The 24,840-nt window shown below is 35.5% G+C and overlaps 3 protein-coding genes across 3 annotated transcripts; all 3 read right to left on the bottom strand.

Annotated features, from left to right (window-relative positions):
* Positions 1 to 1,559: 1,559 nt before the first annotated feature.
* LOC138332405 (uncharacterized) lies at positions 1,560 to 3,702 on the bottom strand. Its single transcript, XM_069280500.1, has one exon. It carries the CDS (start codon positions 3,577 to 3,579, stop codon positions 2,764 to 2,766), a length of 816 nt encoding a protein of 271 aa, XP_069136601.1. The 5' UTR covers positions 3,580 to 3,702; the 3' UTR covers positions 1,560 to 2,763.
* Positions 3,703 to 4,338: 636 nt separating this feature from the next.
* LOC138330797 (uncharacterized) lies at positions 4,339 to 8,151 on the bottom strand. The gene is made up of 3 exons (XM_069278317.1): positions 8,066 to 8,151; positions 6,197 to 6,336; positions 4,339 to 5,409 (listed from the first exon to the last, which is right to left on the bottom strand). The coding sequence occupies exons 1-3, from the start codon at positions 8,149 to 8,151 to the stop codon at positions 4,898 to 4,900; spliced, it is 738 nt and encodes a 245-aa protein (XP_069134418.1). The 3' UTR covers positions 4,339 to 4,897.
* A 493-nt stretch (positions 8,152 to 8,644) lies between these two features.
* On the bottom strand, positions 8,645 to 11,805 carry LOC138330796 (uncharacterized). Its single transcript, XM_069278316.1, is given in 6 exon segments — positions 8,645 to 8,921; positions 9,194 to 9,328; positions 9,598 to 9,678; positions 9,979 to 10,109; positions 10,406 to 10,986; positions 10,989 to 11,805. Coding segments are annotated over 6 exon segments (1,935 nt in total). The 5' UTR covers positions 11,752 to 11,805; the 3' UTR covers positions 8,645 to 8,677.
* Between the last annotated feature and the right edge of the window lie 13,035 nt (positions 11,806 to 24,840).

Genomic DNA, 24,840 nt, shown 5'->3' with positions numbered 1-24,840 from the left:
GTGAATATAAAACTCTGAATTTCCTCGTTTTTGGGTAGTTTTAAGCAACAACTCTGAGTTTTTCAGAGTGTCACGGTTATATTCAGTGTGGTCAGGTTATATTCAGAATTGTAACCGAAAACTCAGCGTGTTACATTATATTCAGAGTGAAGACCGAAAACTCCAGAGTGTACTATTAAACTCAGCGTGTCAGATTAAACTCTGCATGTTCGGTTATATTCAGAGTGAAGACCGAAAACTCAGCATGTCCGATTATATTCAGCGTGTCAGATTAAACTCAGCATGTTCGGTTATATTCAGAGTGAAGACCGAAAATTCAGACTGGAAGATTATATTCAGCGTGTTAGATTAAACTCAGCATGTTCGGTTATATTCAGAGTGAAGACCGAAAACTCAGCGTGTCCGATTATATTCAGCGTGTCATATTAAACTCAGCATGTTCGGTTATATTCATCAGAGTGAAGACCGAAAACTCAGCATGTCCGATTAAATTCAGCGTGTCATATTAAACTCAGCATGTTCGGTTATATTCAGAGTGAAGACCGAAAACTCAGCATGTCCGATTAAATTCAGTGTGTCATATTAAACTCAGCATGTTCGGTTATATTCAGAGTGAAGACCGAAAACTCAGCGTGTCCGATTATATTCAGCGTGTTCTTTTAAATTCAGAGTTTAGTGTCAATCAAACTTGCGCAGAGCGGGGACACCGGGTCAGTCCTACCTAGCCACGGGGGGGCATCACACCTCGTGTGCTACTGCGTTGAGCTGTCAATCACCGGCCCGGTACGTTATACAGGCACTGTTCCTCAGTAAAGATAGCGTGAGGTCGAAGAATGTTTACAACCGGGTCCTCAAATGTATACGTACGAGCAAGGATTTATAAGTGAGAAGGATTCGTGTCTGTCTCTTTACACTACTAAACACCACGCGAGACGCTTATGAACCGGGAATAAATACCGTTTTTCTCAACAAATACTTGTCTTATCGAGTCAAACGAAACGCCAATGTAAAGTAAATTAAATTTCACAACGTTTATAACTTGCTTTAAAGACGGAAGATTTAGAAGAAATGTCTTAAACTATCGTTAAAAAAATACGACCGCTCATGAAATGGCAGCACGCTTCAGAAAGTAAGACGGTAACCCTCGCACCCCCATGCTACATCAAAGGCTGCGGCGGCGGATATCAAAGGAAATCAGTCGTCGCCCAACGTCACGGTCAGTGCACAAACACAAAAGCGCCTGCGCTGTCTTTGCCCAAAACTCAGTGTGACTTATCCTTCTCATATACGTCCTTGGTACGAGATATAGCCGCTAAACAATTGATGATTTTTTAATTTAATTTTATACTGAATGTATAATTTTCAGCAACGGGATCTAATAGTCAGTCTAATATTATAGAGACGGCCAAATGAAGAGACCGAGTCCGAGTCAAATATTGAAGTACCACGTGTAGACTCTATTACTAGATCTCGACGAGACGAACAACTATGTGTATGACAAATAATTCAATGGACTCATAATTCCCTTATCCCGCGCCTTAAAGTTTCTCTACCATATCAAAAGTATTTTGTAGTATACACGAGTTACCTCCCCATGAAATCCGACTGACTTCGTGTGCTCCGTTGTCGCGTCCCACATTTTTAGTAATGATTTTATATATTAATCACTTATGTGAGAATATTGCTCCTATTACAAGGAGTCTCATCCCTTGTGATGAACCTTATATATAATAAGCCAAGTTTTATTAATATTCCATACCGCAAAATACCGTAAAACCAATTTCAAACAAACAGAAAATCCAATCTCGTGAATGCTGTACGACTCCACAAAGCGTGATGCGTGGAAGGAAATACCATCTCTGTTGTGTTGAAACCGACCAATCATCTATTACTAATAGCAATACGTCGGCAAATATTTAATAATAGTATCCAATAAAATTACTTCTATTTTTATATCGGAATTCGCCCGTATTTCAGAGTTTTCCACCGTAATTTTTGAGCCGGTGTACACTGAATTTCGTACCCTCAATATTGGTCCTGCCTTTAAAAAAAAGAGAACGAACGGATTTTTTTTAAAATTTCATTAAATTTAATTAAAACAAAGCCTTCCTGGCATTTCAACAAATAAAATAAAACGTAACAATGCTACAAAATGCAGATACATACAGAACCAGTCCATAATCAACAGTTAATTCTTATTTGGCATATTTCACAAGAAATAAAAGGAAGTAAACAAAATCACAGAAAAAAAGGTATGGAAGATAATGTAAAACATGTATACTTATTTCAAATGGCACATTCAATAAAAAAAAGTTAACAAGTATTATAACTTTCACTTGAACATGTATATCAATTCATACTGAATGGAGATTCAAATGATATATCAATGAATGTCAAATGGGCATTCTAGTTATACATACAGAACATGTTATACATGTACATTTTGAATGCAGATTCCAGTTATATCACAACAACTTGAGCATTAACAAATACAAGTACATATGTGTAATATAATTCAAGTACCATTTTGAATGGAAATACTATTTTATAGAAAACTAGCTGTCAATAGAATAATTATAAAAATAGTACCATTTTGATTGTAATTGCACGATGCAACTGATCCGACTAGATCCAACTATTAAATCTTAACATATTTTATCCAAAATGTTCATAAAACTATATTTATGTATAGCTTGTATTCCTTGGAATTACAGGAAATAGAAACAGTCAAACCCTGACAATTAACAAACTTTTTTCTGTCAGTCATCTTGCACCACAGGTTGCAGAGTTATGATCAGTGGCCAAACATTTGCGACACTTCCTTTTTTCCTTCATTCTCTTTTTACTGGAGAGGAATGTAAGCCTGTTCTGCTTTTCTAACACCTGTTTTAGTGCACCTGTACCTTTATGAGATGTGCCCCTAAAAAACTGTTTTGTTACAGTGTCGTTGAGCTTTTCTAAACCCTGCTGACTGTATCGTACAATGGCACCATGTTTTCTGATGAGTTCACCCACATGATACCTCAGCATATGAATATATGGGGTGATGTCTTTTGCTTGATAACAACTTACATACAGGTCACACCACAATTTAGCTTTGGATTCGATGCTATCAGCATCTGGACAGTTGGACTTAATCAATTTGTTCAGCTCTTTAAACCCATCCCACAGCTGCTGAATCTGTGTAGCTTTATTTTGATCATCAAAAAAGTCAGCTGCATCAAAACGTTCAAGTAGCAAAAGTTTTTCTGGACCAGTAAGCTCACGATACTCTAATTTTTTACTGTCAACATTTACACCAAGTTCAAAATGTATTCCCAACATCTGTAACACACTCTCAAGCTTCAACACATTCTTTAACTTGTCTTTTTCTTGTGTTGAAGTAAAAGTTGAATTTGCTTTTATGTTGTCCAAACACCTCAGATCAGAGACGAGAAGATTGAATAACTTGTCAGATATGCGCAAGAACATATGGAGATGATCTATTACAACACAGTGGGGTGTGATTGTGGGGAATAAAGGTTTGTTGGAAACTGAGAAACAAGTTTGCACACCTTTCCTCTTTTTTCCTTTCGGCATGCTTTGCCCTTCCTCATCATACTTGTATTCAAGCCGAGCCCCATGCGCAGTATGTTCATAGACCAAGTTTTTGTCAGATCTAGCTTCTCGGTTTTACTACATGTACAATAAAGGCAAAAGTGTTGGCAAGCAATCGAAGGTATTCCACAAACTACCAGAAGAAATTTATAATCACCCCCAAACATTATTTCAATTTGAAAATTTCTTCCATTTACCCTCAGTGTAGTTCCCTGTAACTGACCTACTTCTCTTCTGATGTCATCTAGACCAATTTCAAGGTCCCTATATTTCTCTTTTGTTCTAATAATAGCTAATGGATAGTTGCCCTGGGCCGAAGCACTGTTGTTCTCATTGATAATTGTGAAAGTCACATTTACTACATGTATTCGCTTTCCCACTTGGGTACCATCCCCGGAAATCTTAATTTGGATATGTCCATCTGGTGCAAAGTCTTTATCTATATCTAATTTATGAGACAATACATCTGACAGATGTTTTTTCAGCGATTGTTGAACACCAAGCCCATCAGGAGTAATTTGAATATTGAACTTTGAATTCAATTCTGACACAACTTTATTGATGGTATAATTTCTTGGAAGTACTTTAAATAGCATACTCAACTCATGGTATGCTTCATTTGTAATATTAAAGGTATCCAAGATATATATCAGTGTATTTATGTCATCAATATTATCATTCAACTCTGAATTTTCTTTTGATCCTACATCAAAAAGTTTCAAAACTTCTTCTTTCTTATTTCTAAGAACCGTAATAGAAATTGGAGTTGCATCACTCTCTTTTAAAAAACTCAAAGCTGTTCTACACCTATCTGTGTCTTTTTTCCTACATTTTGATTGATACCCAGGTGTACACTCTGCAAATGGCTTGCGCTTCAATGGTTTTTTTTACCTCTGTAGTTTCAGTTGTTATACTACATAACCTTTTTCTCAAGTCCTGATTTTCCTTTTCCACTTTCTCTAGTTCCTCCTGACATAAAGCCTTAACATTTTCTACCATTACCTGTGTTTCTTCCCTATCAACCTTTACATCCCAACTATATTTAGAAAACTTCAGTCCTTCCTTAAACTTTTTAATCTGATTACCACCCTTCACTTTAGCTCTTAAGGCTTTAGACTTCAATCTAAATAATTCTGCCCTTAAATACTTAAGACTTAAGTCATTTGGTAACAGCTTAAGGGTACAATGTTCTTGAACAGCTAATGAAATTTGTTCAACAGTTTTCAAGTCAAGCGCCTTGTTCCAGAATTGGTCAGACGACAAAATCTGATAGAGTATTTCTCTTGAAATTATAACCATTTTACAGCAAAGCGTCGTTGGCCAAATGAGGTAACATCCTATGGTTTCCTGCACATTTTACAAAAGAGATCACCAGCTGTGTTCCCTTTTCTTTTTCACACGATTTCAGCTGGTACTGACCAGAGTCTGTAGTTTGGATTTCATATTCTCTTAGTGCTCGTCTTTTTCTGAGGTAAAACTTCAGAGTACTAGTTTTTATATAGCAATTGTCTCCCTCCTTATTTAATATTCGAAAGTCCCAATTGTTCCCAAACACACCTTTCAACATATGCCTTGATGATATGGTGTATGTTGTTTTTGTTCTTGTAGATTTTACTATAACTGCACATTCCGCTAATCTTTGAAAATCATCCTGAATTAAAGGCACCCGCAGTCTTACAAAACTGTCTATTTTGGTTCCAACTGTCAGGTTTTCCTTGAGAAGAATTCCTAAGTCTTTAAGTGGGTCTTTATTTACTTGAATTTCTTCTAGCTCATCTTCCTTCATTACCTGGTCATATTTTTTACTCCAGCCTGTAAGACAAAGAAACATTCTTACTTTGTTATGACACACTTTCATGTGGATCAGAAACCCTAGACAAATCTTGAAATAAAACAATATTTAAATCCTATGACATTTCTAATACACTTTTTTAATTGTACGTACATCACATTTTGTTTCATGTTTAGGATCGAGCATCTGGTTGCCCTGAGCTCTAGGCTAGGCAGTAAATTTCAATTATAGACCTTTCCTGAGGTCCATATGGTGTTATAACGCCCTGTTAGAATTAAATAATGACCAAGGGCGTAGCCCGAGGTAATTATTTTATATTCTACCAGGGCGTTAAAACAGTAATCCATATGGACCAAGTCAAAGGTCCTTAATTTTTATATAAGATATGATAATTATTGTAAAACGTTTTGTGCTAAATAATGTAGAAATACATAGAGAATGGCTCGACTACATCTTCCCTGAGAACTTGACGTCTGGGTATTATGGGACGTCACAATAGGAATATCGACTCGTGTGTGACGTCACAATATGAATATTGACTCAATGTTTCTAAAAATGAAAAGTGTATTAGCCAATGAGAATGATGGAAAATCAGAGCATATCTAAAATATAATTATATGTTCCCCTGCTGCCCTCCTTGTTATTTGTTACATGTATCCAAGTTTCTGAGGTATACTTAAAGTATTTCATTTTCACAGGAAAAAATCTAAAAGCCCGAAAATATTAATAACTACATATACATGTATGGACATAAATCAGTTCAACTTTATTGTACATGTAATCATTGGTAAAAGAGTTTCATTTTACCTGTGAAGTGAACTCTAACATAGCCATCAACTGTTTCACCCAAAATTTCCACAGGGTACAATCCTGGATTCCAGGAAGCTTCTGGCGCACTGCGACGTTTTGACCTCGATATAGGCCCAGTATCAACAGAGTTCAGTTCTCTGAAAAAATAAAACAATGCATTTTCTTTCACTGATACAACACTAAACTTATACAAGAGATCCCAGAGGGATCTTGGCGTCCACCAAAGAATGATCTATATCTGACAATGGAAAGATGGATCTTTTCTCTACTTTTTAAACTTTTTCAAACATACTACACATAAAATTTGAGACACATTTTGAGAAAAACCTAGCAGTAACAAACTTCAAGCTCCTTGGCAGCCATCTTGTTGATCAATCGGTCCCAAATCACAATATGCACAACTAGGGCCCTAGGGAAACCTACATGTGAAATTTGAGAAAGATCCATTTAATAATTTCTGAGAAATAGCAATAACAAACTTTAACTATCAAAATCCAAGATGGTGGCAATCATGTTTTTCTGATCAGCCTCAAAATCTGTATGGCACAACTAGGGACCAAGGGTACCCTCCATGTGAAGTTTGAACAAAATCCCTTCTGTAGTTCTCAAGAAATATCAATAACAAACTTCAACTGCCAAAATCAAAGATGGCTGCCTGGCGGCCATCTTGTTTTTCCGATCCACAAAATATGTATGGCACAACTATGGACCAAGGGGACCCTCCATGTGAAGTTTGAACAAAATCCCTGCAGCAGTTTTTAAGAAATAGTGATAACAAGCATTGTTTACGGACGGACGACGGACGCCGGACCACGGACGCAAGGCGATTTGAATATAACAGATGGTGATGGAGTTAAGCCACATTGAAATTAAATGAATCACTGTAAATATTGAACACACACTGTTTCAGGTGTTTGTGACACAAAACAAGATTTAAAAAATAAAAGTATTCAGGTTAAGTAATTTGTTATATAGCCATGGAATGTATAATACACGCATACACCTTTCACGTAATATGGTTGTTTGTAACAGAAGCATATGTTTCAATTCTGATAATCAGAATGTAATTGATAGAAGATTAGAATATTCGAACTAATTGAGTAATGTACTGTATAATTGCCTTACCCATTTTGCAAAGATTTATGTGTAAATACTAACGTAATGTGGTATCGTTGTAAGGACATGGAAGGCTATGATGGTGGAGAATAGCCGGAGTACTCTGAGAAAATCTACCAACCAATGATCAACTGCCATAGAAAGATCATTAAGTTGAACGGGCAACCTATATAGCTAGAGGTGCATGGAGAGGGGTAGCAGTCACAAACCCTAACCGCTTGACCACCATGGAAATTAATTGACCCCTTTCGAATGTATATCTGAACTTTAAGAACAGATCTGCTGATTACATTGACACCTGTGGCTGTGATAAATGGTACAGTAGCTATATACAACGTTAAACACAATATATACATTTCTTCTATACTTGAAGTTCTGACGAACTCTAACATTGTTGGAGTAGATCTATATACTAACGTTACATTTGAACCAAAAGGGCGGTAATGTGACTTTTACATAATTATCAATTATGGAGGTAGAAAAATGTTATTCAGTGATATTTTACTGATTTATTCATTCCTAATAAATCATATTTTTCATCAGAAAACTTCTTAATATTCCTCTTGTTTACAACGACTCCCGAGGTCAGGTACAGATCTAGACGTATAGGTATAGGTCACTTCGGGAGAGTAATTTTCACCTGACACCGGTACGCTACACAACAACCTCATATTTCACTTCAAAAAGCTAACATATCATGTATTTTCTCATTTTTCTTCGTCGGTGTTGCAACACTTACATTATACTCACTTATAAGAAGCAACCGGGTCCGCATCTGCCTTAGGGTTTGTAATGATTCTTGTTCGTCTTAAGGTGCATGTTATGTCTAAATGCATGTAAAATGCTATGTGTTATTAAATTCCTTTCAGATGTTTTTTAGTCATAAATTTGGTACTGGTGGAATCCTTAGGACATAATAAATACATTGAATATCTTTACTCTAACAAAAATGTCCAAATATGATACTTACATCAAAAAAATGTACTTGTTATGCAAACACACCAATCTCATACAAAGTGTCAATTATCTGCAAGAAAAGGGCAAAAATTAAAATGTTACATCTTATTGAAGGTAGAAGGAGTGCTGGTGATTGTAAGCGACATTAAATGTAGTGAAGTAAAACATTTGAAAATGTAGTCTCATCTAAAATTGGGCAGAACACAGCCTCCATTTTGGAACTACTTTTTCTAAACTATGGAGGCCTCTACCTATCAAACTGTATTCCCAAATATTTGAAAAAGCCACTTAAACCAAATTTGAATGCTAAAATGATTTCATTGACTTAAATTGTAGTATTTTCTTCAAACATGTTGAATCAGACACCAAAAATTATCAAATGAAATGTATATTCTGGTTTTATACTTACAAATCTATGAATCTCACAGTTGAATCTTGATAATCATCGAGAAGGCCATTTACTTCATGTGGATCATCTTCACTATCATAGAGGATCTCATAAACTGTGTCTACACCACCATCAATGCCCTGAAGAACTGCAAGGACAGTGCCATTATACCACTTTCTCTCCCCAGTCCTCTCGTCAATCGTCCATTCATGGGAAATTCTTCTTCCTAGAAACTTGGTGACTCTCCTGCGAGAATGTCTTCTGTGAAGAATTGTGCATCAGTAAATAAATAAGATCTTTGCATATAGCAACTTTATGCTAGTGTTTTACATAAACACATATACCTTAAATGAAAGGACCGCACACATACTGAAGAAAGTCTTGTTTTTATCAATGTCCTGCATCAAACCACTCACAACATTTATATATTTTAGTATAAATATGGTGTCAACAAATTTCATTCTTCAATGATGTCAATATCAGAAATTTCGAAAATTTTACACATCAATCAATGCCATCATACCCAACTTTACCTGGATGTTGTATCGGTCGTAGATACAGTGGCTGGTGTATCGGTCGTAAATACAGTGGCTGGTGTATCGGTCGTAGATACAGTGGCTAGTGTATCGGTCGTAGATACAGTCGCTTGGGTTCTGGTCAAATTTAGGCTGAAAACAAAGTACAACATTAAACAAAAAAACAACATACATAGTCAAATACTTTTACATTGTGGCAGTTACGCTGGTAGAGAGTCAAGTTACCCGATGTAGATCCTTCCATAATCTATGGCAAGTAATTACTTTCTGAACTAGTTGGTGATAAATGTGTAATTTATGAGGTACAGCAAACCAGAGTATACAGACCTGCAGCAAGAATAGGACAGAACTTCCTTGACAAGTGATACCAAAACATTATAATAATATTATTTAGCACCTACCTGAATGATCTACCTGTTACAGATACTGTGGCAGGGGTACTTGAGGCTGATAACGTGGCTGAGGTATTTGTTGTTGTTAGGCTGAAAATAAACAAATAAACATAATACATTTGAAACAAAATAATACACCAACTTATTAAACTGCCATTATCTTTTATATACATTTTGGAACATTTATGCGCTGGTCTAGATCTGCTTTATAGTATTATGAAATTGTAGAATAAGGGATAATTGTATTCAATTACATTAATTCCATAATATACCAATATAAATATATGATTTGTGTATTTTCAATTAAGTATTCCATGTTTTATTTTTATTTTATTTGTTCCTATCCATGATAAATTTCTGATTGCGTGCAACTTGTAACAAATGTAAAACCTGTGGGATACAGAAGCAGAACAGGAAACAGGTGGAAAACTTCTAGTAACAGTTGATGTACTTCTCCTTTTCCGTGGTTGTACTGATACTGAGGCTGACTGATGGTGCAATTGCTTGGATGCTGGTTCAAACTGTAAAACAAAAAATAAAAAGTATTACTTTTCCATAGCCCTTAACAGCCAAAATCCATTTAGTTCATTTTGTGTATCAATTTTTACAGGATTTTTAGAGCATACCACTTGCACCAAAGTGTTTGCACAACTTACATGTACCTTGTTTATTATAATCAGCAGTGAGCTTTTACACAGACACTTACATTTACCTGAATTTCATAACATCAATACTGTGAATAAGCTGGATCTTGGGCAATGTTCAAAAACATTAAAATAATTATTAGAATTAAATAATAATATCGGTATGGACATACCCAAATGCCAGTCTCCCGAATACCAGGGACCTTTCCTTCTCTAGGGCTACTGAGTTCAGGAAGAATGGCTTTGTGGTAAAATGCGCAAAGCTTTGGTACCATGATCTCATTCCACAGCTGTTTATCTGCAACTATCCGTTCAATATGCAGTTGATAGGGATTGGTAGTCCGCACCACAAAATCTATCCATGGGAGGTTGGTGATTCCCAATAACCCCTGACACTGATAATAGTAGTCATGGTTATGTCGCAGACATAACGTGTTCCCACACAACTTCAAACAGAAGTTTCTTTCACTTGTTGCAGCCTGGTTTAAATTTTTGTTCTTTGAATGCAGTAAGTTTTTTACCTCAACCAATCCTGTTTCTCCCGACTTCTCTTTAATAATCCCATCTGGGCTCCCTCCGAGATATTTGTGGGTTTTGTCAATGATAAGGCCAGCAGGTGTTATGGAGACGTCGATGCCAAGCTCAGCTTTCTTTAGCTCATACTCTCTCAGAGTTATCCTTTCATCTCTAAGCCCCTTCCGAGTGTGTTTATTTCCTCCAAAATTGCCATAAATCAGGCGCCGCAAAAAGGGGCTACAGGTAGTGATGTCTTCCGTTTAACCACACTTCCAAAAACAGATGATGTTAACCTTTTTCTCCTTTCCTCTTTCCATACAGACGACTGCGATTGAGACTTGGTGAGACGTTCGATGGCATCTATCTGCTCTTCTGTCAGGTCAATGTGCTTCTTCAGGAAAGTAGTTGTTGCCACCTGTAGAGCTTCATCTGACACATCTGGCACTGAGTCTATGGCATTTGGACCATATGATGACTTTGCCTTTTTTGAGGAACTCTGTTTCAATGCTGTCATCTTGCGCTTCCATCGTAGCTGGCTCCACTCTGGGCGATCTTTAGATTTGGTAGAACTTAAAAGATGTTGTCGACGTTGTTGGTAAAGCTTTTGAAAGAAATGGCCTGGTTCCGTGTTAGTTGCCTGCTGCCACACACTTGGTGCCCATTCTGGTCCCAGATTCATCCTCAAAGATCCGCCGTAACATCTTGTATGCCAGGACCCTCTAGAACAGATATTATGCACCTTGCCCCCATCAAATTTTGTCCGTATGCTCATCCATGATTCGGCTAGGTTTGTCGTGAAGTTTCCCAAAAGCCTATTGCTCTTCGTTGCAAGTCTGTCCAGCAAAATGCATACATCCTGCTGAATGTCCTGATCCAGGGATTTTGGCACACTTGCCAAGCGGGATTGATCTTGAGCTTGAAGAGAGCTGCCCTCTGTCCACATGGCTATTTGGTTACTGCAGACATCGGAGACTGGATCCTCAGGCAATATATCAGATGACATCTCAGATGTATCGTCTGCTGTACAAGATGAATGAGCAGCTTTACAGAAGTCTGAGCAATTAAGATGGTTTCCAAACACATGGTGTATACTATTTCTGATATCTTGAGCCAATAACTTAACTGCCTTGCTTTTGTCTGCCTGTTTTGACCTCATCCTGATAGCACACCGAACAGCACTTACCAGCCTCACTCGTGTAGCCTTGGTGAGCTTGTTATGACCTTTATATGTTGGGTTATCATCTACAAGCCTCTCAAGGTTTGATCGTAGGCACTTACATGCATGATTTGCACACTCTACTTTTTCCACATCCTTTCCCCAAACTGGTACTTCTTGTTGTATTTTGGCAAATACAGAGGAGTCCCCATCCCCAATTAGGTACTTGTACCGTATACCATGGGTACACTCGGCCTCCAAAAAACCCTGGACAATGATGTCAGCTTCCATTGCTTGTGATGATTCATTCCAGTTTTGAAAACATTGGTGAGGTTTTGGAACCATATGCAGGTTTTTGGATCTATTGCACACGTAGCAGTACTTGTTTCGGACTCCCATGTACAAAACTTTACCCGTCTCTTTCCCAATGATTACACCTACACCTCCTAATGCATCATACGAGTGTTTATGGCTTCTTTTCGACCAGCCTCCATCTGCGATTACGGTAATAAATGGCACCCCCTGATGAAAGTTGCCTTTCTCCACCTCGATCTTCCTTTCCTCAGCTCCTGCTGCCAAGAACTCCTTCTTTAATGCATCCTCCCACCAGTATCCAATGTCTTGTTCAATATTACTAAAAGCATGCTGGGAGATCCCAGGGCAATCCATAGTTCCAAGCATCTCATTCAAATGTGATGCACCATTTCCTGTCACTACAGACCCCCACACTGCCCTGACATTTACATCAAATCTTGTACTGTTATTGACAGTCAACTTAGGGCTAGTCTGCAACTGAAATATCTTGCTACACCCTTGACACTTCGCTTGAAGGACAGAGGCAAGGCCACATGTTCTAAGTTCAGATGTTAGGACAATTGGACTGGAACCTTTACCTGCAACTTTTTGAGCGTTTTCACATAGGGCAACATGCACTGTTATATCTATGACATGATTTTGTAGGCAATCTAGGTTCATGAGTCTATACCCTCTGGCATTGACACGCTTCACTTTTCTTATCACATATTTTAATGTCGTGTCATCACGGAGTTTAGTCATTCTGTACTTTGGTAGATTTGTTTGATATAGCAGATTATGTGACATGCGGACATACGACTTCAAAATACGTCGACGAAAAACACGCAGCTTTATAGCATTACCAGTGGATAGTGTACAGTGATGGGAATATTTTGATTTTGAATTAGCATTTCTGACCTTCCTGGATTTCTTGTGTCTACCTCCACTTATGCCAAATCGTCGCTGTGGTTTCCAATGTGTCTTTATGCGAGTCATGTTGGTGTAACTCTGTCCTAATGTGTTGTTTTGTCGTGTTTCTGGAAACTGTCTGATATGTAACGTGGATTTCACTTCCGAGCTGCAGTATTATTGCAGGCGATTTTGTTTTATGTGCGCGGTTGAAATACTTACCTTTAATAGTTTTTCACACCAAACTTACTTCTGAACAACCATAAAATAAACTAATTGGTGCCATAATTTGTAAAATAAACCCTAGAAAAAGTTTATAAAAGTGTAACACGTGACACGTAAAATTGTAAACTTACCTGTCATCGTCAATCAAGAAACAGACATGTACGTAATCTGATCCAAATCGACATGTGTTATTGTACGTGAAATTATTAACTTGCATAATTATAAAACCTGTGTAGTGATTACCTGTTTAGAAACAGCTCCCGATTTTCATAATTTGCTGTTTTGGTGTTCTCGCACGCCAATGTGTTGACATTGTGGACATGATGGGAGAATTGCCGGATGTCACACCGCAGCAAATATGTCACTCGCTAGATACCCAAAACCAACAAAATGTACGATGCGATATTAAAAATATTAATATTTCAATATAAGAAATCACAAAATAGTATCGATAATTAAAAATTAAAAAAAAAACAATATGCATAAAAAGTTGTTTTAGCGCGGAGTGATATTTCCTGCTTTCGGTTTCACATCGAGAAGACGACCCAGAATGTTGACAAAATCAATTCACACATTGTGATTTGGATTTTGCGAAAACAATCTTGAAAACAGTTGCGATTCAAAGAGGTATCATTCAACCACACTTTTGGAAAAGTAGCGGTGCCCGAGAAGGTTTTGATTTGCCATTATAGTGCAAATCAATTTGTGTCTAGTACATCGATAGGAAAATCAATATGGCGGCCTCCATGAGAACGGGAGAGCCAAAGCATCCACATTGGTGGTGATAAACCGACATAAGAATTCTGACATTCTTGGTAGGAGTACCTCCCTTATGATCCTGTGTTGATTTTAACTGAAAATGGACATCTGTTTTTATAGAATAATGAAGTTTGGTGTTTTGCCCTGAAACGCAGCATGATCGCTAAAAATACATTTTCTTTGCATAATTTAGTGATTTGCATTTGTTAATATTCAACTTGTACGATGGAAAGTTTTATATTTTTAACCCTGTATTGAACAACTCATGGAAAAGTAACCAATAAGTGTGTTAAATCATATATTAAAGCAAGGATGAAATCCACTCACTGTCAAAAGAATAACATGACATGCACCTTAAGCTAGCACTGCGGCCGTGTTGGTGCGACGCCATGTTTTTTGCAGTCTACTAACAAGGGCAGGTAACTCTAGCTCGATGTACAAATTAATATTGATATGTAATTTGAATTTTTACACCATTTTCGAAAAACATCACTGATTATCCATGTTCAATCTTAAACATATTTGACCGTCCGAATTATGACGACCTTATCTTAACTTACCTGTCTAAAACTAAAGCCAGGTCTAAATAAAATTGTCCGTGGTCAATAACTAATTTGTTATGACTTACGTATTCATAAACCCGGTCTTGAGTGCGTATAGTGTTTGGTCTCTAATTTAGCTAAGGACAGCTATATAGCTATACCAATATTTTACCAGGAATTCATGTTTGAAAAAGGAACTTTATCGGTTTCTCAATATGAGTTTCATAATAAAGATGGCCTTTATTTTAAGCTAAATGTATGCAAGCCTCATCCACAGACGACACTCTTCAGCCTCCCGCTGTGATAGACAGCTGTGTGTCCGGTCGGCTAACTGGTCAGCGGAAGCGCAAGGACGAATAAATCCTTGTAGGAAGATAGTTCTGTGGACAGTTATATAGAATATTGTCCAGAAGCCGTCAGCAGGATCTGTATCTGGCGTTCTTCATATACGGAATTTTGTTTTCATAAATAAAATTCTCGCAATAGTACGGACGGATTTTATTTCGCCACGTGCAAATATACCCTCTACTGCTTCACATTTTCATAGCGACGGCTGTCCCAGATCATAGCCGAGGGCGTTTACCTGTAGACTTTTGTCAAAATGTACGTGTGCAGTCAGTTTTAGTACATTGATATTCGATAGGATCAAACTTTAGAACGGTTATTGTAATACGCATTATCCAGATTATCGAGGTTGTACGACTGTACAGATAAACATTTATGCTTTCAATTTAGATACAGGTTTTGGTTCATTTAGCAATACAATTAAAAATTTTGATGATGGGTGTTATATCGGTAAGACGTTGTATTTTGGTAAGTAATAATAGAACACCGTACATAATAGGTACATGTTCATATTATAGAATGAATTTTCGCACATATGTTTGCCGATGCAATTTTGTTAAATATCTTGTAGAAATGATTCGGTATGTTATTCTGGTATGGACTTCGATGTCTGGCGTGTAAGTTTTTTTATATTCCTCATCCGGAACTCCATTTTGAGGGACGGAATGTTCTTCTGTGAATAAAATTAACGCAATATTCCGGACGATTATGTCGCCATGGACGTGCCGAAAAAATCCAATTGATACTTCTGTGATGTTTACAATATACCCAATGACAATTACATTTTTATTCTCATTGACTGAAGTTTACAGTGCAATGAATTATACATATCAATATTACAATGAAGTCAATACGTAGTGATTTCTTTTGCGCACGCATCTCTATATACAGTTACAGTATATATGTATTTTTACAGATAAGATACAAAATAGTAGAATAGATTGACATCAAATATTGTTACCGATAGTCTGTGTTAAAACCAGTGAAATAAGTTCGTTTTCTGTTACATAATTGAATAGAGTACCGCTTTATTTTTTAATATTGTTATTATTATTTTTGTTTCTTTTGACCTCTTGTCACATATGTACATATATGTCATGAGTGAATATTAAAATCTTGAAATCTGGAACCGCTTGACACAGTGTGTGTTGTCATAGCGACAGCTGCCCAGATCATATCCACCTGTAGAACTTGCCAAAATGTACATGCTTCTGTGGGCAGTTATCCTTACACTGTATTACGTTTTTGATGTGTGTTACTTAAGTTACGTAAAGTTCGCGTTTCAGATATCGTATGACCAAAGAAGATCGAAGAAAATATGAAAATAACATCATAATGCATAACTATTGAAGAGGATACACTTTTGACACCAATAGAATTAAATAACGTTATCAAGAATTTATGCTCTTTTATTCCGCAAATTTGAGATACAAAGAAAAAATGAGATGTGAATCTATATACATTTATGCATACACAAATAAGGATACATGATATTAATTGTATGTTTGGTAATAAATTATGTATTATTATATAATTTTTGTAAATCTGCAGATATGTTTGAAATCTTCCGATACATGTTACGTGTTTTAGTAAAAAGGATAAACATTTATTTGTTTTCTTTTTCAGAAATATCCAGAGGTTATGTACTATACATATTTCGCCTTTGTTGAATGGTTTGATATACATGCATCATATGATAACATTTTGAAAGTCCTTATTTCATAGCGATGCTTCTCGAAAATACGTCTGACCTCCAAAGGCATTCACCTGATTCGGTGATCCTGACCTGCATGTGACGTCATAAGGACAATGTGGTTGACTCTCCTTGGCTTGCCTAAGTCAGTGTAGCGATTTTTGGAATTTGTTAACTAATATAATCTATCTGTTTGTGCGTTTTTGCAAGTCAGATACGTATATAATTCATCTTTCACACAGTACATGACTTGTTCATATTTTGCCGAAGTTGTTCATTAATTAGTGTCTAAAGAGACTAAAGATGTAGAATCAACTTAGAAGCCGATGTCATGCTGCGTTGTAATCTCTGCCTGCGGCGGTCAACCCCGGCTCATGAGGGGGTCCACAGTGTGTAACCAGATTACATAAGACAGTAAAAATATCCACGGGAGTGAGCAATCGACCATCATGTAATTTCAATTCATATTGTACACAGGTCTTGGTTTACAGCAAGGATTGATAAGTTTTCAGTTTATACCGCTTGTACATTACATCTTTGCTTAAAATAAATAAATCACGTTAAGGCTAAACGAATATTTATTACCGTATCCGAGCTTTGTAGACTAGAGATGTTCATTCTTTGTAATAGATGATTCTTTACTCGTCGATGTAAATGCGTAAATTAAAACTCTACGGTTTTTTTTATAATTTTTTAAATACCCCGGCCTATTATGACCCGCCCCGAGCCCCCCCCCCCCCCCCCCCCCCCCCCCGCCAACCCCAACTTATGTTCAGTTCAGTTCAGTTCTTTATTACTTTAAACCAATTGGTTTATCAGTACAGTACAGTACAGTACAGTGCATACATATATACAGTGCAGACAGGAAAAACAATAGAATATGTACAGACACACCACACACTCGTAGCGTACACGTATATAGTGTAGAGACATCTCACATTACGATACATTTACATCAGTCATATTTATTTTTAACTTTCATATCATAATTTCATACATTAATGCATTGTAACATATACCATTAATATATTATTGTCACATTGTGTATCTATGATACACAACACGTTTTAACACTACATTACTTACAGTAAAACTTGATTTTTTTTTAGTAAAAAATGTTGTTATGTGAACAATTTATGTGCGTTGCGTTATGCATTTTCGTTATGAAGGTGTTTGGAAAAAACAGAAACATATTCAAATGGATAGCTGTCTCCAAGTTAAAGATTCAGAGTCATGCACAACTGATACGCATACAAGGTGATCCCTTTAGACTATGTATTTTAGCCTTAGTTCAATTGCAATACTTCATAATATATTCATATAACCATATCAGCATTATAATTGAATATATATATACATGTAGTTGTAAATTATCATAGCCCCATATTAGAAATACTACACAATAAAACAGCTCACTGCGGATGATGACGTCACATTCAGTTATTCCCCAAATCAGCGTGAGCGGCCGATTCCCTGATCGCATGAGTCGGGTAAAAATCGAGCAATTGTGAGGTTTCGACATCATTGTCAGGAAATTAAACAGAATTACATGTCAAAATATTATTTTCCGTTCCGTGTAGAACATAAGCGAGGTACTTGGACAGCGGTATCAGTCCAATTTGATAGATATATCAAAATGATGTTCGGATCAGTCTGGACTGAGATTTAGATAGCATGTTATGTAAATTTCTGTGTAATAAAAATAGTATAATGTAACGCTATATTTATCCGAGTAAAATCACAAAAATAAGCATGAATATATCTAGAATGCGTGTTTTATTTCAAACTTCTGCCATAACGATGCAAACACGGCACAGTTTATAATTAAAATAAAATGTGGACGGTTGTCAGTTATGTTATATTGGAGTAACAGTACCGAACTAAACCGAAAATAATATGTATATCTACTATATTGTTGCCTTTGAAACTTTATCCATAACGTTTACTAAAAAGCAGAAATACATCAATGATATTTCTGATATATGTTTCTAAATTACAGTACATATGTATAGGTGTAGATTTAAATTCATTATTTCAAAATTTTATTAAAACCTTAAAATAGTATATTCATTGTCGATCCTTTTGTATATCTTTCATGTTGTTTTTTTCTTTTTCTATAGTTTCTGAAGATTTTCTGTAAATATAAATGAGACAGCTGTTTAGATCCGATGTTCTTTATTCCTTGTCCAAGCTCTGAGTGAAGTACATGAATATGATAAACAATCATTCAGTACAAAGGTAAACTACAATTGATATCGACTTAGATATACAATACAGAAATATCTATTTGTCAAATAAGAGTTACAATTATATTAAATTGAACTACAATGTACATCAAAATAATTTACTGTATATAAAGAAAATATATACTATACTGAAGACTTTCGTTAAACATATTGTATTTGGGGAATGGGGATTAGCTAAGGTAAAGTCTATTCACTTGGCTATGAGAAGTACATTTAGCCTATAGATAAATGAACAAGCGATCTATTATTTACAATACTGATATTAAAAACAACAAATTAATATCAGACATTAGAACAATTAGAAGAAAACTCATTTACACAACATTTATAAAATAAGCACGACCCATGAATAAGATTTGACAATCTTCTGTTTACATTGACAACTTCTACTTTCACTTTTGATACTGTACTTCCGGCATGTAATGGTCATTTCCGGTCAGACCGAAATTCGTTAGATAGATAGTAATCATCAATAATCACCGAGCTTAAATCCGAGATCGAATATTAAGCTCTTATAATGAAAATGTACATTATGGATCAATGGTTATTCAAAGATTATAATAAAAATATTTACATCTTAAATTTACTGATCATTGACGTTAGCAACTGACACAAAAACTTATGACACTTGTAGTTTAAAACTCGCTCATTCAGATCAGATTAAACTAGTAGAGAAAAGTATACATTTCAGATTAAAAAGACAAAAATCATAAATCAATATTACATACAGTTACCTCAATGATGAAATTGATATTGAATCGAGGAACATGATTTACACAAAGATGTATTTCGCACATGTCGGCAGTCATTCTATTTACGGAAGATCTCACAAGGGAGATAACTCTAACAAAAGTTGTAATTTAAGGTAACGCTTCACTGAACCACAAAGGTTCGCATAGATAATACTGATAACTTTAAGGTAAACTGATTTCTTACAGAACATGGTCTACCCTAGAGTTAAGTTATAGGTAAAACAGATAATAATGCTGCTAAGATTCCGAACATTCAAATTTACGCATTTGTTAATTCGTTTCTTTTGTTAGAAAGACTGCGACACAGAATACATACATGTACGTAAAATATACAAATGAAAAATTTATATACAACAGCATTGAAAAATTAAATAACTTTTAAATCAAAATGAAACATCATTTAACAATATAATTTCAAATAGCTAATATGACTGATGACGAATAAATGATTTTTAAAAATAACAAAGATAGTAAAAATAAAGGATTGCTTACCTGTAAATATAAATGAGACAGCTGTTTAGATCCGATGTTCTTTATTCCTTGTCCAAGCTCTGAGTGAAGAGCTGGACGATGAACCAAATCTAAACAGACTGTCCGAAGAACTTTTTCCGTATTCTGATTGGTCAGCCAATCAGATCTAAGATCAAGGTAAGACAATCAGACAATACCGTTTACTGCGACACAGCGCACTGGCATCTAATCACACTGTCGTTAATTGATACTTAATGCCTGACACGGCTGTCAGATAATTAACTGACCAGGTAAAATCACAGGTGCCTTGTAAATGTCATAATGGTGACATAACTTGTACAAAGGGAAGATAAATCTGGAGGAACAGGTGTTTACTTCAAGTGACCATAGAGTAATTAAAATTGCAATTAGCTGTGTAGATATTCTTTGTTTGTTAACTAGCCAACGCTAATAACACACGGCGTGGGTAGAATCTTATTACAATGATCAAAGGAAAGGAATTACATACAATAAAGCTGACACACATGTTTCTTGAGAAAGATTGTATCACATACTTTATACATAATTATTTTAAATTCTTGAAATAATTTCTTCGATGCATTTTGATTTCTAATTCCTTTTTCTTACTAAATATGACCTTTTATTTACAAAAACAGAGAATTATAAAGAAAGGTCTAAAATAAAACGTTTTACAAAAATCACAGATTTTCACTATGAAATATCCTACCGAGATTTAATAGTATGATGTATGAACATTTATCGTATAATCCAAAAAGTAACCACATTTAGTGTTCGAATGAAAAATGAAATTACTTGTATACAGGCATTAAAAATATATATAATATCTTGTACCTTTTCAAAAATACACTTAGTGATTTAAATAAGCGTATTTAGTGTGGTAATACTGTAACCCTTCTTGTATGACTATACATGTAGATTCGGAACGGTAAAAATACATGCTTAACATTTTTACTAATACTTTAGAAATTACGGGAGATTTCTTAATGCCACGATTCCGTAATTACAGTTCTAGACTGGAATAATTTTTAAGGTTGAATCTTTAGTTGAAATAGTTCTTAGAACCATTTTTGTTTCTGAATAAGTCAACTTCCATTATTGTTTTACCTGTGTACGACATATATATATGTAATATATATTCCTAGGTATGATCAGGGATATTTTATTTCCATTTGCTTTTACATTTTCAATTTAAAAATGGAGGTGACAATAAAAAACCTAGAGCATAGATTACGGGGTTTCCATAATTTAAATCACAATCCAATTAACGGATGTCCTAACCTGATTGACAGTAAGACAATAGCAAATACCCGATATAGTCCACCGAATAGCAAATTGCCCGCGGCCAGGTAATTACAGGTGAGTTCGATGAATGGCGTTATGTACAGGTAAACAACATCCTGGTCCAGGTATTACATAACCATCAAACCAAAGGCATGGCTAATTTGTATCTATAGCGGAGTATCTACTCGTACATATGTATATCGATTAAAAATTAAAAGCCACCGCACGGTCTGAAAAATAGTTTGTTTTGCTTAATATCTCAATATTTTGATCTTTTATAATATCAAAAATAAATTCTTTCTACCACATGTTGAAACGTTTTGCGATATTGTAATAAATGTATCCCAATTTATTCGGTTAGCAACACACAACACAATGTTTGTAATAATCAATCATCGGTGTGTACGTACGTCAATACTTTAATCAAGGATTTCTTAAATTGTTACATGAAATTTCATTTTACAATCACAAGCTTTGTAATTCACAATGTATCAAAGATACAGACTATAGGAAAATATTATCTAATTAAAGCTTATTCGTTGCTGAACTCCTCGACAAAAAATCCGAAACTTTTATTTCTATGTTGATTTCTTTCATAATTACACGAAGATACCTGCTATTTAAGCATAAATTAGAGTATTTGAAACATCGAATTTCACTCTTTTAGTTATTCACATTCGAGCCAAAGTTATTGTACGATTAACTTCACTCAAAAGTGATCATAAAAAATCGTTGATCGGCTTTTTCTGTGACAGTCGATGTAAGTGATAGCACATCAGTTATATAGTACCACAGGTACAGTTATATACCACGGACTATTATGACGTCACACGGTTTAGAGCTAGAAAATATGCATAATCGGGCGGTCAGAATTTTGGACCTCGATATCGACGGCTTACAGGTTATTTTGGTCGCGCGCGGCACGGAGTGGTTTCTACACGTGCCCACAAAGCCATTTCCAACAACTAAAATTATCATTTTTGACTGCACAAATCCTTTAAGCATAATTGATATGTTCATACGTTTCCTTTTAAATATTTCAATACGGGACGATACATATAATGAAATGACTCTGCATACTCCATTTTCCGTAGTTAGTTGTGTAACTTACGAAAATATAAATTGTGAAAATTACAACCTGTGAACAAATCCCAGTACATGGTAGATCGCCGTGTGACCAAGACAATGGGGTCATACCTCTCGTTAGCGCCGGGAAATACCTACCGTGATTGATTGATAGTCGTTCAAATAAGAAGTGAAATTATTGAACCTGGAATATTAAGCATGACATGATGGATGATTAAAAATATCTTTACGATAAATATTGTTGTTGATCACTAAAATGTTTGATTTCTTATTATCATGATAATGTATAACAATTTAAACAAGATAATTTAAATAAGTAAAGATAATCACATAAAAACACACACAAAATGCACCAATAAATATATGCACCTTTTTCATTATAGTCCATACCAGAAATAAAAGAAATCGAAACAATTCTACAAAATATTACAGCCTCGATAATCTGGATAATGCGTATTACAATAACCGTTCTAAAAGTTTGATCTCCTATCGAAAACCAATGTACTAAAACTGACTGCACACGTATCTTTTGACAAAAGTCTACAGGTAAACGCCCGCGGCTATGATCTGGGACAGCCGGCTCTTGACACAGATTGCTCTATGACAATGTGAAGCAGTGGAAATCCGTCCGTATTATTGTGAGAATTTTATTAATGAAAACAAAATTCCGTATATGAAGAACGCCAAATACAGATCCTGCTGACGGCTTCTGGACAATATTCTGTATATTATATAACTGTCCACAGAAGTATCTTCTGACAAGGATTTATTCGTCCTTGCTTCCGATGACCAGAGTGTCGTCTGTGGATGAGGCTTGCGTATAAAGGCAATCTTCATTAGACAATGGGTATGAAACTCATATTGAGAAACCGATAAAGTTACTTTTTCAAACATGAATTCCTGGTAAAATATTGGTATAGCTATGTAGCGGTCGTCAGCTAAATTAGAGACGATACACTATACATGTACGTACACAAGACCGGTTTTGTATACGTAAGTCATAACAAATTAGTTATTGACCACGGACATTTTTATTTAGACCCGGCTTTAGTTTTAGACAGGTAAGTTTAGATAAGGTCGTCATAATTCGGACGGTCAAATATATCTAAGACTGCACGTAAGTCGTCATAATTCGGACGGTCAAATATATCTAAGACTGAACGTGGATAATCAGTGATGTTTTTCGAAAATGGTGTAAAAATTCAAATTAATAGAGAAACGTTAAGGCGCGGGATAAGGGAATTATGAGTCCATTGAATTATTTGTCATACACATAGTTGTTCGTCTCGTCGAGATCTAGTAATAGAGTCTACACGTGGTACTTCAATATTTGACTCGGACTCGGTCTCTTCATTTGGCCGTCTCTATAATATTAGACTGACTATTAGATCCCGTTGCTGAAAATTATACATTCAGTATAAAATTAAATTAAAGAATCATCAATTGTTTAGCGGCTATAGGAGATTTCAGAAAAGATGGCGATGACGTCACACAAGGGTACATCCGGGCGCTCAAAGGTACAACTATATCTGTACACATAAACATTGAGGGAACACAGCCGCTTGCGATGTTTGTTTACATTTTATTGTAATAAATAGTACGACAATCCGAGAACTATTGCGTTATTTACATTTCGAAAAGTGTAAATAAAAATATTTTACAATAATTTACAATTTTAAACATATGGTATTCATATATTTTACTCTGTTTATACTCCATTTTCAACCGCCACGAGAAAACACGGTCGCCATTACGTATAAACATTGACAGATATATTGCAAATATCAATTTGAAATTACAAATTAAATTCAAAGTCACCCAAAATATAATTATAAGCAATTACTGTTTTCGAAGGGTTTCTTGATAAAACACCTTACGATGTGTGATTAGTACAAAATTAAACATTTGCTTTCGTAGATTACCCCAAGCCCACAGCAGCCATTACAGTACAACCGAGAACCCGAATTTCGTCCGTTTTCAGTGTCATAAAATTACGTATTCTGGTTAATATTTTTGTCATCAATTTTGGGATTTAGTTTATAACATACAAATGAGTCAGTTTGTAGGTTCATTATATCATATTTTTAAACAAAACTTTGAGTATTTAGGATTCTCAAAGCCGTGCGAAATGTATCCTGGTCGGCATTTACGTACAGTACTACGATCTGTAATTAATATCAATTTAAATGAAGTCTACTTAATATGTATTCAAATTATATAAAATTAATACCATTTCAAATGAAGACTTAACACAGCAGTCCATGGCATAAAAGCGGCTGAAAATGAAATATTAAAAATGAAATATGCAGCAT

The sequence above is a fragment of the Argopecten irradians genome, chromosome 9 (assembly GCF_041381155.1).
Source record: "Argopecten irradians isolate NY chromosome 9, Ai_NY, whole genome shotgun sequence".
Lineage (NCBI taxonomy): Eukaryota > Metazoa > Mollusca > Bivalvia > Pectinida > Pectinidae > Argopecten > Argopecten irradians.
This window is presented reverse-complemented; position numbering and strand designations above follow the sequence as displayed.